The sequence below is a fragment of the Narcine bancroftii genome, chromosome 8, assembly GCF_036971445.1.
Source record: "Narcine bancroftii isolate sNarBan1 chromosome 8, sNarBan1.hap1, whole genome shotgun sequence".
Classification (NCBI taxonomy): domain Eukaryota; kingdom Metazoa; phylum Chordata; class Chondrichthyes; order Torpediniformes; family Narcinidae; genus Narcine; species Narcine bancroftii.
In genome coordinates this window covers 137,846,921-137,869,615 of record NC_091476.1, presented here as the reverse complement: position 1 = coordinate 137,869,615, position 22,695 = coordinate 137,846,921, and the positions used below count along the sequence as shown (strand labels likewise).

The window sequence follows — 22,695 nt, the reverse complement described above, 5'->3', positions numbered from 1 at the left end:
GTATACCACAGAAATAGTGGCATATCAGTGCACTTACAGTCAACAGGGAATATTCAATGAGTGCAGGTCAATATATGATCGCATTACTGTATTTTTCTAAAGAATCATGATTCGAATTTGCCTTAATGAATACCTTTTTTTTTGGATCTCTTTCTCAAGTTTGAGTTGGCATCCAACCAATATGCCCATAGAAAATGGAATGAAAGCTTCCTGGTTGATAAGCATTCATAATTTGCTCACAATTGGTTGGCGTAGCAGTTAGCACAACGCCTTTACAGTGCCAGCGATCAGGAGTGGACTGGAGTTCGAAACCCATGCTGTCTGTAAGGAGTTTGTGCATTCTCCCCGTGGCTGTGTGGGTTTTCTCCAGGAGCTCCAGTTTCCTCCCACCATCCAAAAACATACCAGGTGGTAGGTTAATGGGGTGTAAATTGAGCAGCACAGACTCATAGGCCAAAATGGCCTGTTACTGTGTTGTATGTCTAAATTTAAATTTAGAGACATGCTGCTTGTTCTGATATCATTCTTACCATCCCATTGTTTTAAATATATTGCAGTTGAAAATACATACTAACCACATACCTTAAATCAAAATATATTTTATTTACAGCAACAATATATGTTAAAATTTATCTAATTTTGTATATTTTTGTCAAGCAGATGGTTTTGCCACATCTCTCAATGACATGCTATTCGCAAATAGGTAAGATCCAAGGTACATATTTATTGCATAAATAATGTAATACTGACAGAAAGAAACTCTAAGTAGTTCATTTACTGATTGATAATAATTCATTGTTTTGTCCATTTAAAATTGGCATTGCTTTAATCATCAAATTTTCTCATCTAGCTGCTGTTATTTTAGTTCAATTGTGTTTATATCATGTGTGCCCAATATTATGACACAAAATGGTAACTTTGGTTCATAATCATTTGACTGTGAAGACAGTCAGCAAATAGAATTTCTTTTAGGTAATTTTTATCATCAGCGCTGTGTTAAATCAAATCACACTTGATGCTCTCTCCATCACAGCCATCAGCTCCTAAATGAATCTCATAATACCGATCACATACTGCCCTTGAATGTCTAAAACTAGTGTATTATGTTCAAACAAGGGATATTACAAGGGGATGAGGAAGGAGTTGACCAGGGTAGACTGGGAACCCAAGCTATATGGAGGGACGGTTGAGGAACAGTGCAAGACTTTCAAAGAAATTTTTCACCATGCTCAACAAAAGTATATTCCAGTTAAAAGCAAGAACAGTAGGGTAGGGACAGCCGGCCTTGAATAACTAAGGAAATAAAGGAAGGCATCAAACTAAAAGCTCGTACATACAAAGTCACCAAGAGTAGTGGGAAACTAAAAGATTGGGAAAACTTTAAAAAGCAACAAGGAACCACAAAATGAGCAATAAAGAGAGGGAAGGTAGACTATGGAAAAAAGATTAGCACAAAATATAAAGATAGACTAATTTTTTTTATAATTAGTGTTCTGAAGCGCAAAAGGGTGGCTAAAGTGAAGGTTGGTCCCTTGGAAGATGGGAAGGGGGAATTCATATTGGATAATGAAATGACTGAGGTTTTGAATGCCCATTTTGTGTCCGTCTTCATGGTTTACCATGCATTAGTGAGAAAACTAATGAGAAAACTTGGTCTAAAGATAAATAAGTCCCCTGGTCCTAATGGAATGCATTCCAGGGTACTGAAAGAAATGGCCGAAGTTATAGTTGAGGCTTTGACCAAATTTCTCTGGAATCTGGGCAGGTCCTGGCAGATTAGAAGACTATTCAAAAAAGGATATAGGCAAAAGGCAGGGAACTATAGGCCAGTTAGTTTAACATGTGTAGTTTGGGAAATGCTTGAAGCTATCATTAAAGAAGAAAAAGTGAGCCATCTGAAGTAAAATGAATCCATAAGACATGGATTCAGCAAAGGTAGGCCCTGTTTGACAAACTTCCTGGAGTTCTTTGAGGATCTAATGAGCACACTAGAGGGGAGCAAACAGATGATGTTAACCTGGATTTCCAGAAGGCATTTGATAAGGTTCTGCATAAAAAATGTATACATAAGATAAGGATGCAAAGAATTGGGAGTGTTATATATATTAGCATGGCTAGAAGATTGGTTAACCAATAGAAAACAGACAGTTGAGATACAGGGGTTTTTTTTTTGGTTGACAATCAGTAGTGAACGGTGTGCCGCAGCGGTTAGTGCTGGGCAACTGTTCATGATATACATTAACATTTTGGAAGACAGGACAGTATGTAGTGTATCTAAGTTTGCTGATGACCCTAAATTGAGTGAAAAAGCAAATTATGCAGAGGATACAGAGAATCTGCAGAGAGGTATAGATAAGTGACGTGAGTGGCAAGGGTTTGGCAGATGGAGTACAATGTGAGGTTATCCTCTTTGGATTGGAATATTATTTCAAAGGCCAACAATTGCAGAATGCTGCTGTGTAAAAGGACTTGGGAGTGCTTGTGCATGAAATCACAAAAGGTTAGTTTGCAGGTGCAGCAGATTGATAGAAGGACTGAATTTAGTAGCAGGGAGATTATGTGCAACTATACAAGGTACTGGTGAGTGCTGCGTGCAGTTCTGGTCTCCTTACTTGAGGAAGGATGTCTTTGGAGGTGTTGCAGAGGTGGTTCGCCAGGTTGATTTCTAGAGATGAGGAGAGATTGAGTCATCTAGGATTGTATTCACTGGAATTTAGATGAATGAGAGGGGAACTGATAGAAACCTATAAAATTATAAAAGGCATAGATAAGATGGAGGTATGTAAATTGTTTCCATTCATGGGGAAGACTAGAACTAAGGGACATAGCCTCAAGATTCAAGGTAGTAGATTTAGGATGGAGACAAGGAGGAACTGCTTTTCCCAGAGGGGGGTGAATCTGTGAAATTCACTGCTCATTGAAGCAGTGGAGGCGACCTCAGTAAATATATTTAAGACAAGGTTGGATAGATTTTTACAAAGTTGGAAAATTAAGGGAAATAGAGAAAATGCAGGTAGGCAGAAATGAACCTATCATCAGATCAGCCATAATCTCATTAAATGGCGGAAAAGGCTCAATGGGCTGGATGGCCGAATCTTGCTCTTATTTCTTATGTTCTATTTCATACAGCTGTATGCATGTTTTAGTTAACTTAGTAAAGTGCTCACAAAACAAACCCTTCTCACTGTACCAGGTACAATTGACAATGATCTTGAATGTGTCTCTATTCTGAGTGATGGACTTCTGAGTGGGAAGTAACTGCATGTAGACCCGACATTCTCAACGGGGGCCCTACGGCCCTCACATTTAATTAAATAAAACCCTTGTTTTCTTTTCACCTCGCGTAACATTTTTAATGTAGTCAGTAGAAGTATGGAAAAAAACAAAACTTGACTATTTCACAGGGAAGGGGGCCCAGAAACCATGAGCCGAGACCTGGGGGAGTGGGGTGCATAGCTGAAAAAAAGTCGAGAATGACAGATCTAGATTATTGCCCATTGCCTTAACCAAGTTCTTTCAGAGCTCTTGTAACTTACAAAGTGAGGAATATTTCAGGCACAGATTGATCGATCATCGGCCAACATTATCCGAGAGCAGTGGTTCTCAACCGTTTTCTTTCCACTCACATAGCACTTTAAGTAATCCCTAAGCCATCAGTGCTCTGTGATTAGTAAGGGATTGCTTAAGGTGGTATGTGAGTGGGAAGGGAAGGTTGAGAATCACTGCTCTAGACCCAATTGTTACTGAAATATTTTGCTTGAAAAAAATTGTCCTTTGGAGCTATGAAATTGTGTACATTATGAGTCAATTAGATATGATTAAAACAGTGGTCTTCAACTTTTTCTTTCCACTCACATACCACCTTATGCATTCCCTTATTAATTACAGAGCACCTATGGCATAGGGAACATTTAAAGTGGTATGTGAGTGGAAAGAAAAAGGTTGAGAACCACTGGGATAGAGTCATAGAGGATCATCAGCCCAACTCATCCATGCTGACCAAGTTATCTCTCAGAGCTCATCCCATTTGCCTTTTAAAGGTAGTCACTGTCCCTGCCTCTACTTCTTCCTCTGGCAGTTCATTCCATCTAATCTCTGCGTGGAAAAATTTGCACCTCGGGCCCCCTTTCAATTTTTCCCCTCTCACCTTAAACCTATGCCATCTAGTTTTAGATTCCTCTACTCTGGGGAAAAGACTCACCATTCACCTTATCTATGCCCCTCAGAATTTTATAACCCTCAGTAAGCTTGAAATGGAAGGTAGGAATTTCATGGCCGTTAAGTGCATCTAAGAGAGCAATGGCACGGCAGGAAGAACCAATCGTACATCACTCTAATGGCTCTCTCAGTGGTGAGATCAGATGTACAGTTGAAGTACCAATGGAGATGGTACAGAAGATTCAAGAGAGAAATAATAAGATAAGGAGCTTGTTATTGTAAGGGAGGCAAGTATACAATAGAAAAGTATTGTTAGAGTAGTTTCATCTCTAGTGAGAAGAGGTGGTTTCAGGTCTGGTAGTGTACTTAATATGAGACACACAGTATCAACAGTTACCAATTATTATGCTCTGTTCTTGAAGCAGAATACAAATACTGACACTAGTTTGAACTAAAACTAACGATGAAAATTTATTCCATTTGAAAATTAAAGAGTGAGCTTACATTAGACTAAGCCTTTTTTAATATATTTTTGTGCCTTTCATTAAAAAAATTATTCATTGTGTACATAAAGATTTTTACATTCTGCCTATGATAGAAACTTCTGACCTATTGCAAAATATGTGCAGGGATATGAGAGTGTTGTGGTTAAATATACAGAGGCCTTGCGGATTCATCTTGAGACACATTCAAATCTTGTAATGATGATTATTATATTTTTTAGAATTACTAAATAGTATTTGTAATGGTGACCATGAAACAGTAGGATGGACAGTTTGATGGATGCCCTTCAGGGATAGGATTGTGCCACCCTTCTCCAGCTCTGACCCCTAACCAGAACTGCCATCATCTTCTGGGCTGACACATTATAACAGTCTGACTTACAAAACTGAGGGTGAAAATAAATTAAAATAGAAGAAAGAACTATTTTAACCTGAGAAATCACGTTGAAGTATTTGTCATCAGCACTTATAATTAAACAGTAGGATTATACTGTGGATGGGGGCCTTCAGCACATCACTTTCAAGCCAGTTCTTAGCACAGTATTCTACTTCTTGCCTATTCCCCCAGGAGCCCTGCAAGTTATTCTCCTCCAAGAGCCATGCCCTGAATGACTATTTCAACCTTCCTTGCATGTAGCAAATTCCAGTTCCTACCCAATCTCTGCAGATCCACGTGTTTGTACGTTCTCCCTGTGTTTGTGTGGGTTTTATCTGGGGGCTCCAGTTTCCTCCCATTATTCAAAAAGTTCCGGGGTTGTAGGTTAATGGAGTGTGAAATGGGCGGCACAGACTCGTGGACCGAAATGTCCTGTTACCGTGCTGTATAAATTTAAATTTACAAATTTAAAGTCTTCAGTGCATATCAGAAGATAATAATAATCCCAGCCCTGACTCCTCCAGTTTACCACCCCTCCCCCCAGTCTGATTCTAGAAATTGGAGAACAAAACTTTCAGGAAATACTCAACATGTCAGGCAGAAACTATGAAGAGAGAAAGTGAACATCACCTTGACCTTTCATGTAAGCTGTGTGAATTTCTGGATAAAACGTGTATGCTACAAAGAAAGAGGTAAGAGGGAGATAACAAACATGGTGATCTATAACCAACCCCTCCCTCCTTCCTCGGTTACCAGACATACCCTGTTGTTCCCTTTCCTTGCTGCGTAAAACATGGTTTATATTTAACATTTTCAATTCTCATGAAACGTAATTGACCTGAAATGTTAATTGCCTTTTCACTCCCCAAAAATACTGCTTGTTTTTTTATGGTTTTGATATGGGTTCAGCCCTGTAATAATTCTGTTATGGAATTATGATATTGAATCTATAACATTTTGCAAATTTATTGTCATCACTGTTCTCTTCTAGTCAACGCAGATGTTTAAAATATTTTTAAATGTCCCTATCTTTAGGACATCCTGCGTTCCATGAGACAGAAGTTGCTTCGTCATCAGTACAACATAACGAAGAGGAAACCTTCCACACTACATGGCTGCCCCAGCCGTCCTCTGCTCACCTACAGCCGATTCCACAGTGGTCATCCTTCCCCAATTATGCGTCACATGATGCAGTCAACTCATCCTATATGCAAGATATGTCCATGCCACCTGCCTGCCCCAGCTACACGATGATGGGACCCCCCTCACTGATGACTTACGGCTCGCAGCCCTTGCTGAGCAACTTCGGAGTGAATTGTCAGGTAGGATGTGTCTGGGATTTTCATGTGCTCACACCAAAGGTTCTTTGCCAAAATGAGAGGCATAAAGTCGTAGAGCACAGAAACAGGCCCTTTGACCCTTCATGTCCATTGCACCCATTAACCCTATCCACACTAATCACACTGAACCACATCACCTTCAAACCTTCTATACTTTGTGCTTTGGTGATTCAAGTTCTTGTTTATCTGTCACATTATAACTAGTACAGTGAGAAGGGTTCTTCTGAGAGCAGTCTAACAGATTATCTCTAACTTCTATACAGATGTGCCAAGAGAACAATGAAAAGAAAGATGTGGCTTCCGTTAGGCCCCACTCCCAATCTTTTCCAATGACTCTTCTTCTCTCTCTCTTTCTCTCTCTTTTCCCTTTAGTCTGTCTCCCTTCGCAGAGCCAAAAACTACCCTCATTATCAATTCTCACCTTTCCTCTCTCCTGTCCTCTTATCACATCCGATTAACACCTTTTATCTGTTGGTCTGTACACCTCCCCTTCCCATTCTTCCCTTTTCATCAGCATTTTAATATAGGCCCCTTGCTGACTTTTTGCTCTCACCTTGAGGAAGATCTCAGGCGCGAAATGTCTTCACCTCCTATGGGTGTTGCAAGACCTGCTGAATTCCTCCAGCATTATTATGTTTTTACTTGAAAGAAAGATCAATCAGCATCAAGAAAGGGCACCATTGTGGGGTTCAATCAGGAGCCTGACGACTGCGGGGAGGATGTCTGTTGGTGGGTACTTTCACATTCTTGAGTCTTCTCTCCAACAGGAGGAGGGAGAACTGTGTCTGAAGTTTGGACATTCCTGCAGTAGTTTGCCTGCCTTTCCTAGGAAAGGGGAGATGAAGATGGAGCCCATGGAGGGAAGGGAAGTTTTTTGTAATGTTCTGAGCTGCATTTACTACCTTCTGTTACTTCTTCTAATCTTGAACAGGGCAACATTTGTACCATGCTGTGATGCATCCAGCAAGTACACTTTCGATCGTGTATCGGTAGAAGTTGTTGTGCGACACGAGGCATGCCAATCTTCCTTGGTCTTCTAAGATGGCAGAGGCACTGGTGTGCATTCCTGACTATCGTGTCAGATGCTTGTCATAGGCCAGAACACAGGAGATGTTTATTTCTAAGATCTCTGTTCTTTTCACTTCAGTGCCCATGATGGAGTGTGGTCTTTTACCCAAATGGATAGAGAACTTGTTATCTTGGCAGCATGCCGCCAGACTTGTCCAGATACTTAAATGCTGTAAGAGCCTTTGCCTCCACCAATCCTTCAAGCAGTGAATTCAGGGCTCCAACCACTCCATATGAAAAAAAAAACTCCCCCTCAGGTTTGCTCTAAGCCTCCAGCCTTCCATCTTAAACCTTTGCCCAGCCTCATTTGGGGAACCAATTCTCTGTACTAAAATGACCAATGTCACCTTCAGGATCAGGAGAACAGGAGAACATCTATTGAGCCTGATACACAATCTCCTCAGTCACTAATATTATCTATTATCATAACACTTCCACTTTAGCAGGGTGAATAATGGAGAAAGATATCTTGTGGTTTCCCACTTGCCTCTGTTCTTCTATTTTTGTGACATCTTCTGACCACCAGAGGGCAGTAACAATTCAATCAGAAAATTTTGCAAGGCCACCATGTCTTTAAAATAATGACCTCTTCTCCTTGAGTATACACGAGAGGTGTACAAAACATCAGCATAAAAAGTAAAGTCGTTAAACAAAGCTATATACCAAGCACTTTGAAAAGTTTATCTGTTGCTTTTTGTGAACAATACACCTCAATATGTGCTGGAGTACCATCAATAGGTTAGATAGGTGTGTCTTCCTGCAATATATCAGAATCAGTTTCAGAGAACATTGTAGGTTCAAGTAATCCCCATCTACTTTATTTGAAGTCTTGAGGATGTTCATCGAATAGCTGTCATCACAATGGTCTACAAATGAAACTGGTTCAGTTCAAATGATGTCATGTTCTAATCATCAGCTCAATATGTCACTTCTTGTGACATTCAAAATTCAAGATTCAAGATTCCATTATGGTAATGTACAGTACAAACCCCCGGTATCTGGCACCTATGGGGATTGGTAGATGCCGGATAAATGAATTGGGCAGTTGCTTGAGTTTGTGTGTTTTTGTGTGATTGGTGAACTGACTGCTAGGTGGCACCAATTTCAAACTTTTGAATTTTTTTACCCATTTATATTCCACAATTTTTTTGCCGGTTACTTGAAGCTGCCGTTTGTATTCCGGATAATGGGGATTTTACTGTAATAGTACAGAACATATAATATTACACAAAATTGCCTCCTGCCTGACCTAAGACAGATAAAAGGACGTCATTAGTGTCACTCTAAGAGAAAGAGAAGCAAAAGAGAGTCCCTTTACAGTCATTGAGTGTCTGTGGATTTGCCTCCATCGCTCCTGCAGCCTCTGCAGTCACATAAAGTTGTGTTCAATCCATTGGCAACCTGAGGTCCAGATCCAAACCTCCGACACAATCAGGAAACCGTCAGCGCCCTTCAAGTACATAGAACATAGAACACTACAGGACAGTACAGGCCCTTTAGCCCTCGATGTTGTGCCAACCCATATATTCCTTTTAAAAAAGTACTAAACCCTCCTGACCCTGGAACCCTTTATTTTTCTTCCATCCATGTGCCTGCCTAGAAGTCTCTTAAATGTCCCTAATGTATCAGTCTTCACCACCATCTCTTGCAATGCATTCCAGGCATCCGTAACTCTCTGCTTAAAAATACTTACCCCTGAGGTTTCCCCTAAACTTCCCTCTCTTCACTTTGTACTCACATTTTACCTCTGACTCTAAAGAATTAGTTGTTTTACCCATGTCCTATGGTGTTTGTTATTCCTGCTCTGGGAAACAGACACTGGCTGTCCACCCTATCTGTGCCTCTCATAATTTTGTAGACTTCTATTAAGTCTCCTCTCATCCTTTTTTCGCTCCAAAGAAAAAAGTCCCAGCTCTGCTAACCTTGCCTCATAAGACTTATTTTCCAATCCAAGCAACATCCTGGTAAATGTTGTCTATACCCTTTCTACAGCTTCCACGTCTTTCCTGTAATGAGGAGACCAGACTGAGCACAATACTCTAAGTGTAATCTCACCAGAGATTTATAGAGCTGCAACATGACCTCTCTGCTCTTGAACTCAATCTTCCAGCATCACATAGACCTTCCTAATTTACCTATCAACCTGGACGATGACCTTGAGGGATGTATGGATTTGAACGCCAAGGTCCCTCTGTTCATCCACACTCTTAAGTAACCAACCATTAACCCTGTACTCACCCTGACAAACTAGTTTAAACCCTCCCCATCAGCTCTAGCAAACCTGGCCATCAGGATATTGGTCCCTCTCCACTTCAGACATTCCCCAGAAGAGATCCCAATGATCCACAAATCTGAACCCCTGGTCCTCAGATCCATTTAAAATCTATCCTCTCACCTTAAATCTCAGCTGTCTAGTTTTAGACCCCTTACCCTAGTAAAAATATCATGACTATTTACCTTATCTATGCCCCTCATGATTTTATAAACCTCTGAAATGTTACTCTCCCCAGTCTCCAGAGAGAAAAGTTCCTGTCAATCCAGCCTCTCCTTATAACTCAACCTGCCAGCCCCAATCTTTTCTGCATCCTTTCCAGTTCATGATATATCTCCTGATACCAAGCAACCAAAACTGCACGCAACACTCTGTGGGTTCTCAGCAACGACTTGTACAGTTATAGCATAATGTCTCAGCTTCTCCTGACCAATGAAGGGAAGCGGGTCAAACACCTTCTTTACCATCCTGTCGTATTCTGATCCCAGTTTCTTGGAACTACGTAGCGTACCCCTAGGTCTCTCTGTTCACTAACACTGACTGGGCTGCTGCCATTTTCTGTGTAACTCCTGCCCTGGTTCAACCTACCAAAATGCAAAATCTTACATTTGGATCAGTCCAATTCTACCTGCCATTCCGTAGCCCACTTTCCCAGTTCACACCGCTGTAATCTTGTGTGGTGGTGAACATTGTCTCTCTGCTTTGGAAAGAAACTTTTGATCCAAAACCAAATGGATGCTCATCTCCATTCAACATACAATGTGATGAAACCAGCACCAGAACTATGACCTGAGCACCAGAGGACAGCAGGAACAGCCACCACTGCAATGTTTTGGAAGGTTGATAATATTCTTCATAGTATTTTTCTTTCATTCCTTAGCTTCTAGATGTAATTTTTAAAGAAGTAAGATTAATTGGAGTAGTGCAGGCAATCAGTCTTAGTGACACATTTTTCCAGATTTGTTCTTCAGAGGGCAAAGGAGAAATCTGCAACTAGATGTCCACATTTTCAACTGGTTAAACTTCCTATAAGATCTCCAAAACATGCTCTTGGTCTGCACTTATACAAAAATATTGAGATCCCCTTTGTGGAAAGGCACAGTAACATTGACTGACAAAGTGATTAGGTGAAAATATTTTCTGGACAGAGCAGGAAAATTATTCCCAGAAACAAAAAGGTGAACTATGAACAATTCAAAATAAATAAATGGTGGTGCTGCTGGAACTCCTGTAATGGCAGCGCAGCTGCTGCTGTGGACCCGGGAGAATGGGGAGTGGTGACACAGGGCTACTCCATGGAGTCCTACTGCCTGATCTGATGCCGGTGGATCCATAAGTCTTTAAACGGCCAGTTCAAGAAGCTGAAGGTGATTTTTATAAAATCCTGTAACCACAGGACCTGTGCCTGAGATGACGGCGCTTGTGCTGGGCAGTGTACCATTAGAGGTTACAGTTTCCAGGGGGCCAGCAGATCAGCACAGGGCACCGGATACAGGGAGGACCTCCCATATTGAGAAGGACAAGTATAGGAGATGACCCTACAGGATGGTGACCATGGTGGCAGATCAGCAAGTGGTTCTGCAGCCACTGGTGGCTTGTGGTCAGTTAAAGGAGATGACAGTAATTTTTATAAAATCCTGCAACCATGGAATCTGTGCCCAAGGACCCACACAAGTTACAGGCTGCTGGAGACTGCCTCTCGGGAACCAGGTATTGGAACCAGAATTCAAGATGGTGCTGAGTGCAAAAGGACTCCTGAAGGGCCTCAGGCGCTGAAGGCTTGCTGACCAATTCAGAGGTTTGGATCTGGAGTTCGGGTGCTGATGGCTTGAAATGGAGTCTGTGTGGCTGCAGAGGCTGCGGAAACACTGGAGGCAAATCCACGGACTCTCGGTGTCTCTGAATGGACTCTCTTTTGCTTCTCTTTTTCTATTGTTAGGGATGCTGGGCAATGCACATGGCGACTCTTTTTTGCCTTACATCAGACAAAAATTGAGATATATAATTTATGCTACAATTTTAATGTATTATTACATGACAATAAAAGGATCCTTTGAAGCTTTGAAGCATCCTTCAATATCTTGTTACAATATTATTTCCAACATAAATGAATGTTTAGGAAACAGAGTTAGAAAAGAACATCTCCTCAGTAAACTGCTAACATGTTATACTTTCAAACTCCCAAGGTAATTCAGTGAAATGATCAAACATATTTAGTAACTAAAATGCAAAAGGAGGTAGCAGAGTGGTTGACCAAAAGCTTTGTCAAAATGGTATTGCTATATAGTCAGGATAATGTGAACTATTTTGTACTGTGTAAGAACACACCCTTCTCATTGTAGTAACTAATGCACCACTGTGGGGTGTATGTATATGTAAATGAGTGTATGTGAACAATTTCCTGAGATGGTGGAAGGCATCAGTAAGTAAAAATCTCTTCAGTTATTTGAATCTTGCACCTCTTAAATTATTTAAGAAGCCTCCTAAGTAACACAGAGACATAACAGGTATGTTCTACGGAATGAAAAACAGTCTCCTGGAGGAACTCAGCAGGTCGAGCAGTATCAGTGGGAGAAAAAGAATGGTCAATGTTACAGGCCGGAACCCTTCAGCAGGAGAGTGCAGATAAGAGATAACCAGTGTTAGGTCTGCTTTGTTCGAGAATGAGTGAGTCAGACACCAGACTGAGTCGAAATCAAGGTTCTTTATTACCGGATTGTAACACTTACAACTAACAGTGTTAGTTGGAGAAGGCGCATTCAGCAAGTGGTGTTTTTTTTATACCCCAGGACACGCACTTAGTAAATTATCATACCATTACACTGTCCAATGAATAAGCTGTTGCTACCCTTCACTGTTAGTCTGCTGCTCATCAGCTTGTTAGTGCCAAACTTATCTTGAGCGTACAAGGTCACACCATCCTGTTACTCCTTAGTACTAGGTGACTCCTTCTCCAGTCCCATCTCATGATGTTTTTACCTTACACCAGCCACATTTTCTGGCTGCCTTGTTTAGGAAATCCTCACTGCATTTAAAAAGTAATTTGATTTGATGGACCTTAGCACACAAAAACACACAAAAGATATGAGCAGGACTTGGCCATCTGGATCCTCAAAACTGTTCCAACGCTCAACAATATGGCTGATTTATTCCAGACCACAACTGGAAAGAGGGATTAGCTCCTTTTCAAACAGCATGACACAATGGGCCAAATTCCAGTGTGTCCTCTTAATCTTTGTCATTCCAGATTTCAGAACAAATTTATGATACATATGCACCACAATGCTGCACATTCAGATAAAGGATTAATATATATATTTTACAATTAAAAATATTTTAATACATATAAGTAATGACAACATAATAGAAGCTACAGGTAGAAAAGTTGAGATTTGCATTTACTCAGCATTAATCACAGAATGTCCAGAGTTTTGCAGCTCAACAAAGTGTCTCTGAAATGCCATCCCTGTCATAATGTTGGAATAACTGCACCTGCAGTTTTCTGTTTCTCAGGTTGATTAAAGTTTTGTCTCTCCACAGTCAAGGCCGCCGACACCAGTTGGTGTTCCGCCAATGGATCTTTCAGATCAGCAGCCAGCACTCCATCCCTCTTCTTGGAGCCAGACGCTATCAGCTCTACCAATGTCAGGGGCACCATGTCAGACAAACACCCTGCAACCTCTGACAAACCAATTTGTGTCTCTAAACATTCCCATCCCTGAGCCCGGTGTTCTGGAGCTGGAGGATGCTAGACGAACCATTGCAAACATGGCCATTGAGAAACTGCTGCAACAAGATGAAGACAATGACACGTATGTTAATTTACAATAGCAGTGGAAAACAAAAAGATCTAGCTTGAGTAAAAATGAACTAAAATACAGAGAACCATAGCTGCAACACTCTTTATAAGGGAGTGTTTGCAGGATGTAACTCCCATTGATAACATGAGTTCGTGTCACATTGCTTCTCAGATAAAAATTTATATTCATTAGATTAAATGTAAAGATTTGAGACAAGGTTGATGAACATTTTGGTATTTGCTACTAAATATAAGGCCTAGGTGCCTAACTTCCTGCTTTATAAATTGGATCAGTGGTGCTGCTTAAGAGTTATCCATGTTCATTTTGATCTATGGTCAACACAGACATGTTAACAGTGACTAGGCCTACTCAGTGTCTGTCGAGCATATTTTTACCAAAAGATCGCTTCCTGCTGTACATGCAGCAATGTGTCATCAGCATTGAAAAGCATTTGCTAATCCTTCACAGTTTACATTCAGCACAAAGAAGTCAATTTAAAACACCTAAAGGTACACTTGCATGAACACAGATCATGATTGGTGGAAGGTGCGTGTTTCATTCTGGCCATGTTCCAAATTTATTGCTGTGCGACCCTTTGAATTCAACAGAAAGCATCTCTTTGCTGCAAATGATCATCTTTCCAGGGTGACTTACATATTAGAACGCAACTTTTTTTTTCAAATTAAAAACCTTTATTCCAGATTAAACCTCTGTCAAACTCCAGCCACATTGTAAGTTATTGCGATCACATAATATTTGTTTATACATTTCTTTTAATAGTACAATAAAATAACTTGAAACATTATTTTTTAAATATCTCAAAGGCATTTGATGCAAATATGTTAAGAGGTTATAGCTAAAATCACAATTCTTGCTTTGTATTCCTCCTTGATAGCCTTAAAACCAATGGTATGAACATTGAATTTTCTAATTTTACATTAACCTTTATTTGGTTCTACTGTTTCCATCTCTTTACCCACTGCTGTTCTTTTCTCTCTAATCTTCCTTCCACCCCACCCACTCCCCCTCCCACCGAGGTTTCTCCCTCTACCTGTCTCTTCATCGCCCCTCCTTCTGTCCAATACCCAGTCACCTCTTAGCCCTCCCAGCTGCTTCCTCCCTCCATTTTTTTCTAATTTCCCTCCCCCTCCCCCTTGATATACTGATATAATCTCTTCTTACTTTAGTCTCAATAAAGCATGGACTGACAATTTCTTCCCAAGGATGTTGCCATTCAACATTTATAGGAGATTCTATGAAGAGCAATTTTTCCCATTAACGTTTTCAGAAATATTTCACTAAGGTGTTTTTGGAATGAAATGGAAATAGTGACATTCTTCATATCCTTATCTTTATAAAAAATAAATTTCTGCTCTGCAGGATGAAATGTTATTCAATCCTCATTTAATTGGTTAGAACATTGCCACCCTGATTAATGCCAGCCATTTTTCACTTGGTACATTCAAAAGTGTTTAGATTCTATTATGACTTATCATGAAACAGTAGCTGAATTTTCTATTTTGCTTTCAAAACTGAGTTCTATTGACATTGTTAGGTCCAAATTGAGGAAGCAAAGTGGAACATGTAATCTTGGCTATTTAGTGCAACCTATCCAGTTGAAATTCGAGCTATCCTCATGCTTGTGACAAGAAGAAAGATTATGAGGGAAAGAGAAGTAATTGCTATAATAGATAAAGGAGTTCACATGATGCATAAATACCAGCATTGATCAGGTGGCTAAATAACCTTGTTTTGTGCTGCATATCTTTTTGTAATGGTATTAACCTAGCAATGATTTATTATCTTATATTTCTTTGAAAATCCAGAATTAACTTGATTTGGAACTGTTTATAGGATTTACTTTGGAACGCTGTATGTTCATTAAAATGGTAGGGCTAAAGGAGAAAAATGTTCCTATCCATATTGTAACTCATCTTCATGAAGTTCTGTGTGCGCATTTGATTGCTGACACAGTGTGATGAACTTTCAACAGCTCAGGGGTAGATTGGTTGCCACTGCATTTAAGAATACCTTGTTGCCTGAAATAAGAAATAGACCTCAAAAAGTATCCACTTTATTGGCTTTTTCAAGTCTGTGTCATCCATCCAGTGCTGAATTATTTGCCACACGTCTGCTTTCAAGTACATTTTATGTGTTTATGATTGAAGTCATATCCTCTATTTTGAAAGTCATTCTAATGAAATCAGTAGCATGAACATACTGGTATGAAGATTGACTTTGTACTTCAGGAAGTTAATTTTTACAGTATGCAGAATATTGTGACTGTCTTGAGATAAGGATTCATGTTCAGACAAAGTCAATTCTCTTGCTCTTTATTTTAACACATCTGAACTTTTTAAAAAAAATCCAAGCTGTTATTTTTCTCTCTAATTGGGAAGGGATGGGGATCCACAGCCATTATCACAAAATGCATTACATTAGTGGACCACAAACAAAATTTGATCCAGGACCGATTTCTCGCATTACAATATCCTTTTTGAGCAGATGTTTTTTGAAAAATTTAGACATTCTGCCCCTTTGGATCATGAGACCTTGCTGCACGATTACATCCAATTTAACTACACACCACCAGTAGGTTTTAAAAGCTGTGAGGAAACCAGAACACACAGAGGAAACCCAGGCATACGCCTTACAGACAGCACCAGATTTAAACACCGGTCATTGGAGCTGTAATGGCATTGCGCTAACTGCTACTCTATCCGCTAACCGCTACTCTAACCTCTACTCTAACCGCTACTCTAACCTCTACTCTAACCTCTACCCTAACCTCTACCCTAACCTCTACTCTAACCTCTACTCTAACCTCTACTCTAACCGCTAACCGCTACTCTAACCTCTACTCTAACCGCTACTCTAACCTCTACTCTAACCTCTATTCTAACCTCTACTCTAACCTCTACTCTAACCGCTACTCTAACCTCTTCTCTAACCTCTACTCTAACCTCTACTCTAACCTCTACTCTAACCGCTACTCTAACCTCTACTCTAACCATGCCGCTCCATGTGTTGGCCAATATCTGAAACATAACATATTGTTATCATTGATGTGAAATAACTCTTGTAACTTTACACTAATGATCTCACAGTCATCAACAATAGGCTAGACTGCTTTACCCTGAAAGTAAATATTTCCTCATGCCTTAAATCAACATGTATCTGTATTTAAAATGCAAATGCCCTTTTCCTTTGAAAAATCAAATAAAAGCTGCAGATGCAGGGTAGCTCATGTTGTTTCATTGTTTAAAAAAGACTCCAAAGTAAACCTGGAAATTATAAGCCAGTGAGCCTGATGTCAGCAGTAGTAAATTATTGGAGAGTGTTCTGAGAGATCAGATATAGAAATATTTGGACAGCCAAGGGCTGATTAAGAATAGTCAGCATGGCTTTGTTCATGGTAAGTAGTGTTTAATGAATCTTATAGTTTTCAAGGAGGTTACCTAGAAAGTAGAAGAAGGAAAGGCTGTGGATGTTGGCTCTAATAGCTCAGTGGTGAGAGCACTGGTCTTGTAAACCAGAGCTCGTGAGTTTGTTCCTCACTGGGGCCTCATCTCTGTGAGGGGCACTGGACAAAGTGATAGACAAAGTTAAAGAATTTCATGTATGTTACATTATGTGACAATAATGGAATTTTGACCTATGTTATCTACACGGACTTTAGTAAGACCTTTGACAAGATCCCAAATGAGAGGTTAGTTCCATGGAGAGGTTATAAACTGGATTCGAAATTGGTTAAATGGGAGAAGACAGAGATTGATAGTGGATGACTGCTTCTCAGACTGGAGGCCTGTGATTAGTGGTGTGCCTGCTAATGAGACTAAGAGTGGAGGCATTGTGAACAGTGCAGAAGGCTTTCATAGCTTGCAGAGGGATCTGGACCAACTGGAAAAATTGGCCAGAAAATGGCAGATGGAATTTAATGCAGACAAGTTGAGATGTTGTAGTTTGGAAGGACAAACCAAGGTAGGACGTACACAGTAAAAGGTAGGACACTGAGGAGTGCAGAGAAACAAAGGGATCTGGGAAAACATACATAATTCCCTGAAAGTGGCATCACAGGTAGACAGGGTTGTGAAAAAGGTTTTGGCAACTTTGCCTTCATAAATCAAAGTATTGGATACAGGAGTTGAGATGTTATGGTGAAGTTGTACAAGACATTGGTGAGGCCAAATTTGGAGCATTGGGTGCAGTTCTGATCGCCAAACTACAGAAAGGATATCAGTAAGATTGAAAGTGTGAAGAGAAGATTTACTAGGGTGTTGCAGGGTCTTCAAGAGTTAAGTTACAGGGAAAGATTAATCAGGTTAGGACTTTATTCCCTGGACCATAGAAGAATGAGGGAGATTTGATAGAGGTTTACAAAATTATGAGAGGCATAGACAGAGTAATTGCAAGTAGGCTCTTTCCCTTAGATTAGGAGAGATAAATACAAGAGGACATGGATTCAGAGTGAAAGGGGAAAGGTTTAGGGGGAACATTAGGAGTAACTTCTTCACAGAGAGTAATGGAAGTGTGGAATGAGCTGCCACCTGATATGGTAAATGTGGGATTACTTAAGTTTTAAGAATAAATTGGATAGATACGTGGATGGGAGTGGTTTGGAGGTTTATGGAATGGATGCAGGTCAGTGGGACTAGTGGAATGATGTTTCAGCCCAGACTAGATGGGCCAAATGGCCTGTTTTCTGTGCTGGAGTGTTCTATGGTTCTACTAATGAGTCCATAGTCATTATAGGGCCAGCACGGTTAGCTCAAGGCTTTTATAGAACCCTTGTTCAAATGCGGCACTGACTTTAAGGAGTTTGTATGTTCTCCCAGTATTTGCATGGATTTTCCTCCTACTCTCCAAAACATATATGGTTGTAGTTTAATATGGCACAGCACAGGTTTAAATGGCTGGAATTGGCTTTTACCATTATGTAAATAAATTTTGCATTTTAAATTTACATAGATTAAAGACCAAATAAGTAATTATTTAGAAAAGTTTAAAAATCAAACCTCGTCAACATGGTTTTATGAAAATTAAATTTTCTCGAATTCTCTGAGAATGTGAGGAGAGGTGATAGAGGGCTATCTGTACATTTTGTGTACAGTAAAAGCCGAGTTATCCAGAATTCAATCAACTGGCACCCACAAGCAACTGAAAAGAAAAAATTGCAGAAAATAAATAGATAAAAAAACCCAGAATTTTATAATTGGCACACCGAGATGTTAGTTCACCAATCGCAACATGCAATCTCAAGCCACCGGAAAATTCATTTACCTGGCATCCACCAATCCCCATAGGTACAGGATATCAGGGGTTTTACTGTATTTGGATTTCAAAAAGGCATTTGACGGGATGCCACATAAGAGGCTGATGCATAAATTGAGAACCCATGGTATTGAACGAAGTATGTTAGCGTGGATTGAAAATTGTCAAGTAGATAACAAAGACTTTATGCCAAATTGGTCATTTCCCATCTGGAAGGATGTAACAAGTCGAGTATGCCAAGAATTGGTTATTACCCCTCATTTGTTTATTAATTATATCAATCACCTGTAGGAGAGAACAAAATGTAAGGTTCATAAAAGTGAAACCCAAAAGTCTGCAGATGGAGGACCATCGCCTTCCCAAGATCGTGTTATATGGCGAGCTCTCCACTGGCCACCGTGACAGAGGTGCACCAAAGAAAAGGTACAAGGACTGCCTAAAGAAATCTCTTGGTGCCTGCCACATTGACCACCGCCAGTGGGCTGATAACGCCTCAAACCGTGCATCTTGGCGCCTCACAGTTTGGCGGGCAGCAACCTCCTTTGAAGAAGACCGCAGAGCCCACCTCACTGACAAAAGGCAAAGGAGGAAAAACCCAACACCCAACCCCAACCAACCAATTTTGCCCTGCAACCGCTGCAACCGTGTCTGCCTGTCCCGCATCGGACTTGTCAGCCACAAACGAGCCTGCAGCTGACATGGACTTTTTACCCCCTCCATAAATCTTCGTCCGCGAAGCCAAGCCAAAGAAATATCAATCACCTGTAGGAGAGAACAAAATGTAAGGTTCATAAAAGTGAAACCCAAAAGTCTGCAGATGCTGTGTTTGTAGTAAAAACAGAAAAATGGCTGCAGGAACTCAGCAGGTCTCACAGCATCCATGGGCGATAAAGATATACAACCAACATTTTGGACCTGAGGCCTTCCTCGAAAAGCAGGCAGACAGCTGAATAACAAGCCTGGGAGAGAAGGGGAAGAAAGGGCGGGGGGAGGAGCACAGGCCCATCAGGCTCATGAATGCAGAGCTGGGGGAAAGGAGGCAAAGGGAAAGGGAATAGAGAGAGAGAGAGAGAGAGCTAGGAGACATAGGGAAAGGGAAAGAGAGAGAAAGACAGCTAGAAGAAAGGAGACATAAGGATTTGGAGAAGTGGAGAGGTGGGGGGGGATTGACTAAAGGTAACCAGAGATGTTGATGTTAATGCCATCTGATTGAAGGGTGCCCAGAAGGTTTACAAGTTTGGCAATGATACAAAATTAGATGGAAGGGCATGTGGTGATCAGAACATTATGATTCTGCACTATCAATAGGTTGGGTGATTGGGTGAAAATCTGGCAAATGGGGGTTCAATGTGGGGAAGTTTGAGGTCATGTGCATCAGTAGAAGTCAAAAGGTGGATTGTTCCATAAATGGAAAGGGACTGGAAGTGCATGAAGTTCAGAAGGATCCAGATGTTGTTGTACCTCAATCACAAAAATTTAACAGACAGACCTGACAAGCAGTCAGGAAGGAAAATTGCATGATAAGGTCATTATTGCAAAGGAGTTGGAGATTTCAAAATTAAGAGGGTTGCCTACAGGTGTTGGTGAGGCCACTCCTAGAACACTGTTCTTCAGCAAGAACTATAATTATAACCCATCCCTAATTTTATTTATTGAGTGACTTGCAGAGCCATTCAAAGGGCACTTAAGATTATATGGCCTAGAGTCAATTTTCAGACTAGGTTAGGATGGTGAGTTCCCTTCAACAAATGGATTTTATAATGAAGTTCTGAGGTCAATGCAGAATCCATAATTAATTCTAAGATTGATTGCATTAAGTAATCAGGAGAATTAAAAGATACAGAATTAAGGGATCACTAACCAGCCATGCTTTCTTTGAATGCAGTCTCTAGGCGAATGGATATTTTAACACAGCCCCATGTCTGATATTATTCACACTTTTTCTTACATACATTCCAAGTTTACTTCATTGGAGAAGAGTTTTCCAGCAACTACAAATCAGTAGTTAGAAGACCGCAGAGCCCACCTCACTGACAAAAGGCAAAGGAGGAAAAACCCAACACCCAACCCCAACCAACCAATTTTCCCTTGCAACCGCTGCAATCGTGTCTGCCTGTCCCGCATCGGACTGGTCAGCCACAAACGAGCCTGCAGCTGACGTGGACTTTTTACCCCCTCCATAAATCTTCGTCCGCGAAGCCAAGCCAAAGAAGAAAAGAAATCAGTACTCTAATTCACTCATCCAACTCTGCATGTTTTTTTTTGGTGAACAATGAGAGATCTTACTCTAAATTTTATTCTGAGTAATTGGAAATACAACAAAATCAAAAGAGTATATGGCTTTAATTTATCTGATCATATACTTTCGAAGTATTTATAATTGTACTTGTGCTCCATGTAAGATTACTCTTGGTCATGCAGACCTCATGTAAAAGCCAATAAATGGTGTGTTATCATGCAGAATATGTAAAGAGAGACCAAAATAAACAAACATTTGCACACAGTTTTCCTCCAGTCTCATGAATTGTTGACCTGGTGAAGAGGTAAATCAAGCTAATTCCATTCAATGGTAATCGGTAATTCCATTTCAATATCAATAAATCTATAGACCTTTGCTAAGCAGTTGTATTCAGAGGTCAGCAGAAGCAAAAACAGCCAAGGAATTTAAATTGAAGTAATTACCTTATATATTTGTGTAGAAGTTGATGCTGTGTAAAAGTTGACCCCCTATTTTTGGCCAAAAAAATCTGGAATTTTCCATATCTCGTTTAAAGCTTGACCCTAGTCCCTTATCTCGGCCCCGTGCGCCTGCAGGCCAGAGCTCCCAACGTCTCCATTGCAAACTCACGCCTCGGCCCTGGCCACCCGCCTATCAGAGCTCCTGACGCCCCTAATGCTGATTTCTTACCAAGCCCTGGCCGTCACCCATCGGATCTCCTCAACTCCTCAAATGCAGACTTGCAACCCGGCCCCAGCTGTCTGCCCATCAGAACTCCTGAAGCCTCCAACGATGCAGGTACTTACAGCAGTCAAAAGAGGTATCCATGTCATAGTCAACCTCATAAATTTAACTTTTAAAAAATTGACTTTTACATGAGTATATATGGTAAATATAGCAATGGCATTGGATAATAATAAAACTACCATTTTATGGTAAAAACATGTTTGGTTTGCTAATGTCCATCAGAGAAGGAATCTGCCCTTAATAAAATACAAATCTTCAAGGATAATGTTTGAATGATTGTTACTTGAGCCATCAATAAATTGCACTGGGTTCAAAAAGTTCTGAAGGTTGAATACCATGACTCAGTGAGTGACAGGAGAGATAAGCGCATCAGTTTATGGGTCATTGACAAACGATCTGACATGAGCTCCACTTAAACTGGTTGGGAAGTTGTGCCCTGGAAAAGCCTTAACTCAGATCATAGTGAAGGCCATACAATTTTGTGATGAAGGAAAGGCTATAGATATTAATGAAAATACAAGGTAATATCAAGAGTTCATTGCTATTAAGCCAAGCATGAGAGGAAGCAATGGAATTTATTGATAAAAAGGCAGCAGTGAACAACTGCTAAATTATAGAGGGGTCAGAGAGGGTTCACTGGAATGATACCTGAAATGAAGGAAATTAGTACATGAGGAATATTCAACATCTCCTGGACTGTACTCCTTGGAGTTCAGAAGAATAAGGTAGGACCTCAAAGAAGCATTTTGATTGTTGAAAGTCCTGCTCAGATTACATGTAAACAAAGTTGTTTCCCACAGAAGGACAATTGGGCACAATTTCAGGATTGAAGGGTGTCAATTTAAAACAGCATTGTGGAGGAATTTCTTTAGCCAGAGACTGGTGAACCTCTGGAATTTGCTAGCAGGGGTGGCTGTGGAGGTTAGGTTGTTGGGTGTGTTT

The 22,695-nt window shown here is 40.4% G+C and overlaps 1 protein-coding gene, 1 long non-coding RNA gene and 1 other non-coding gene across 3 annotated transcripts in view; 2 read left to right on the top strand and 1 right to left on the bottom strand.

Moving 5' to 3' along the window:
* The window catches only part of LOC138741232 (NF-kappa-B inhibitor delta-like), a 127,868-nt gene that overhangs the window by 70,410 nt on the left and 34,763 nt on the right, over positions 1-22,695 (top strand). Inside the window, exons 3-5 of the mRNA XM_069894988.1 lie at positions 661-703; positions 6,073-6,359; positions 13,258-13,529. Of these exons, the coding sequence (XP_069751089.1) occupies positions 661-703; positions 6,073-6,359; positions 13,258-13,529 (602 nt within the window). The remainder of the gene's footprint in view (positions 1-660; positions 704-6,072; positions 6,360-13,257; positions 13,530-22,695) is intronic.
* On the bottom strand, positions 12,403-18,773 carry LOC138741234 (uncharacterized). Its single transcript, XR_011343418.1, has 2 exons — positions 18,533-18,773; positions 12,403-13,503 (listed from the first exon to the last, which is right to left on the bottom strand). It is a non-coding gene; the product is annotated as an uncharacterized lncRNA (long non-coding RNA).
* On the top strand, positions 17,010-17,083 carry trnat-ugu (transfer RNA threonine (anticodon UGU)). The gene has a single exon. It is a non-coding gene; the product is annotated as a tRNA-Thr (tRNA).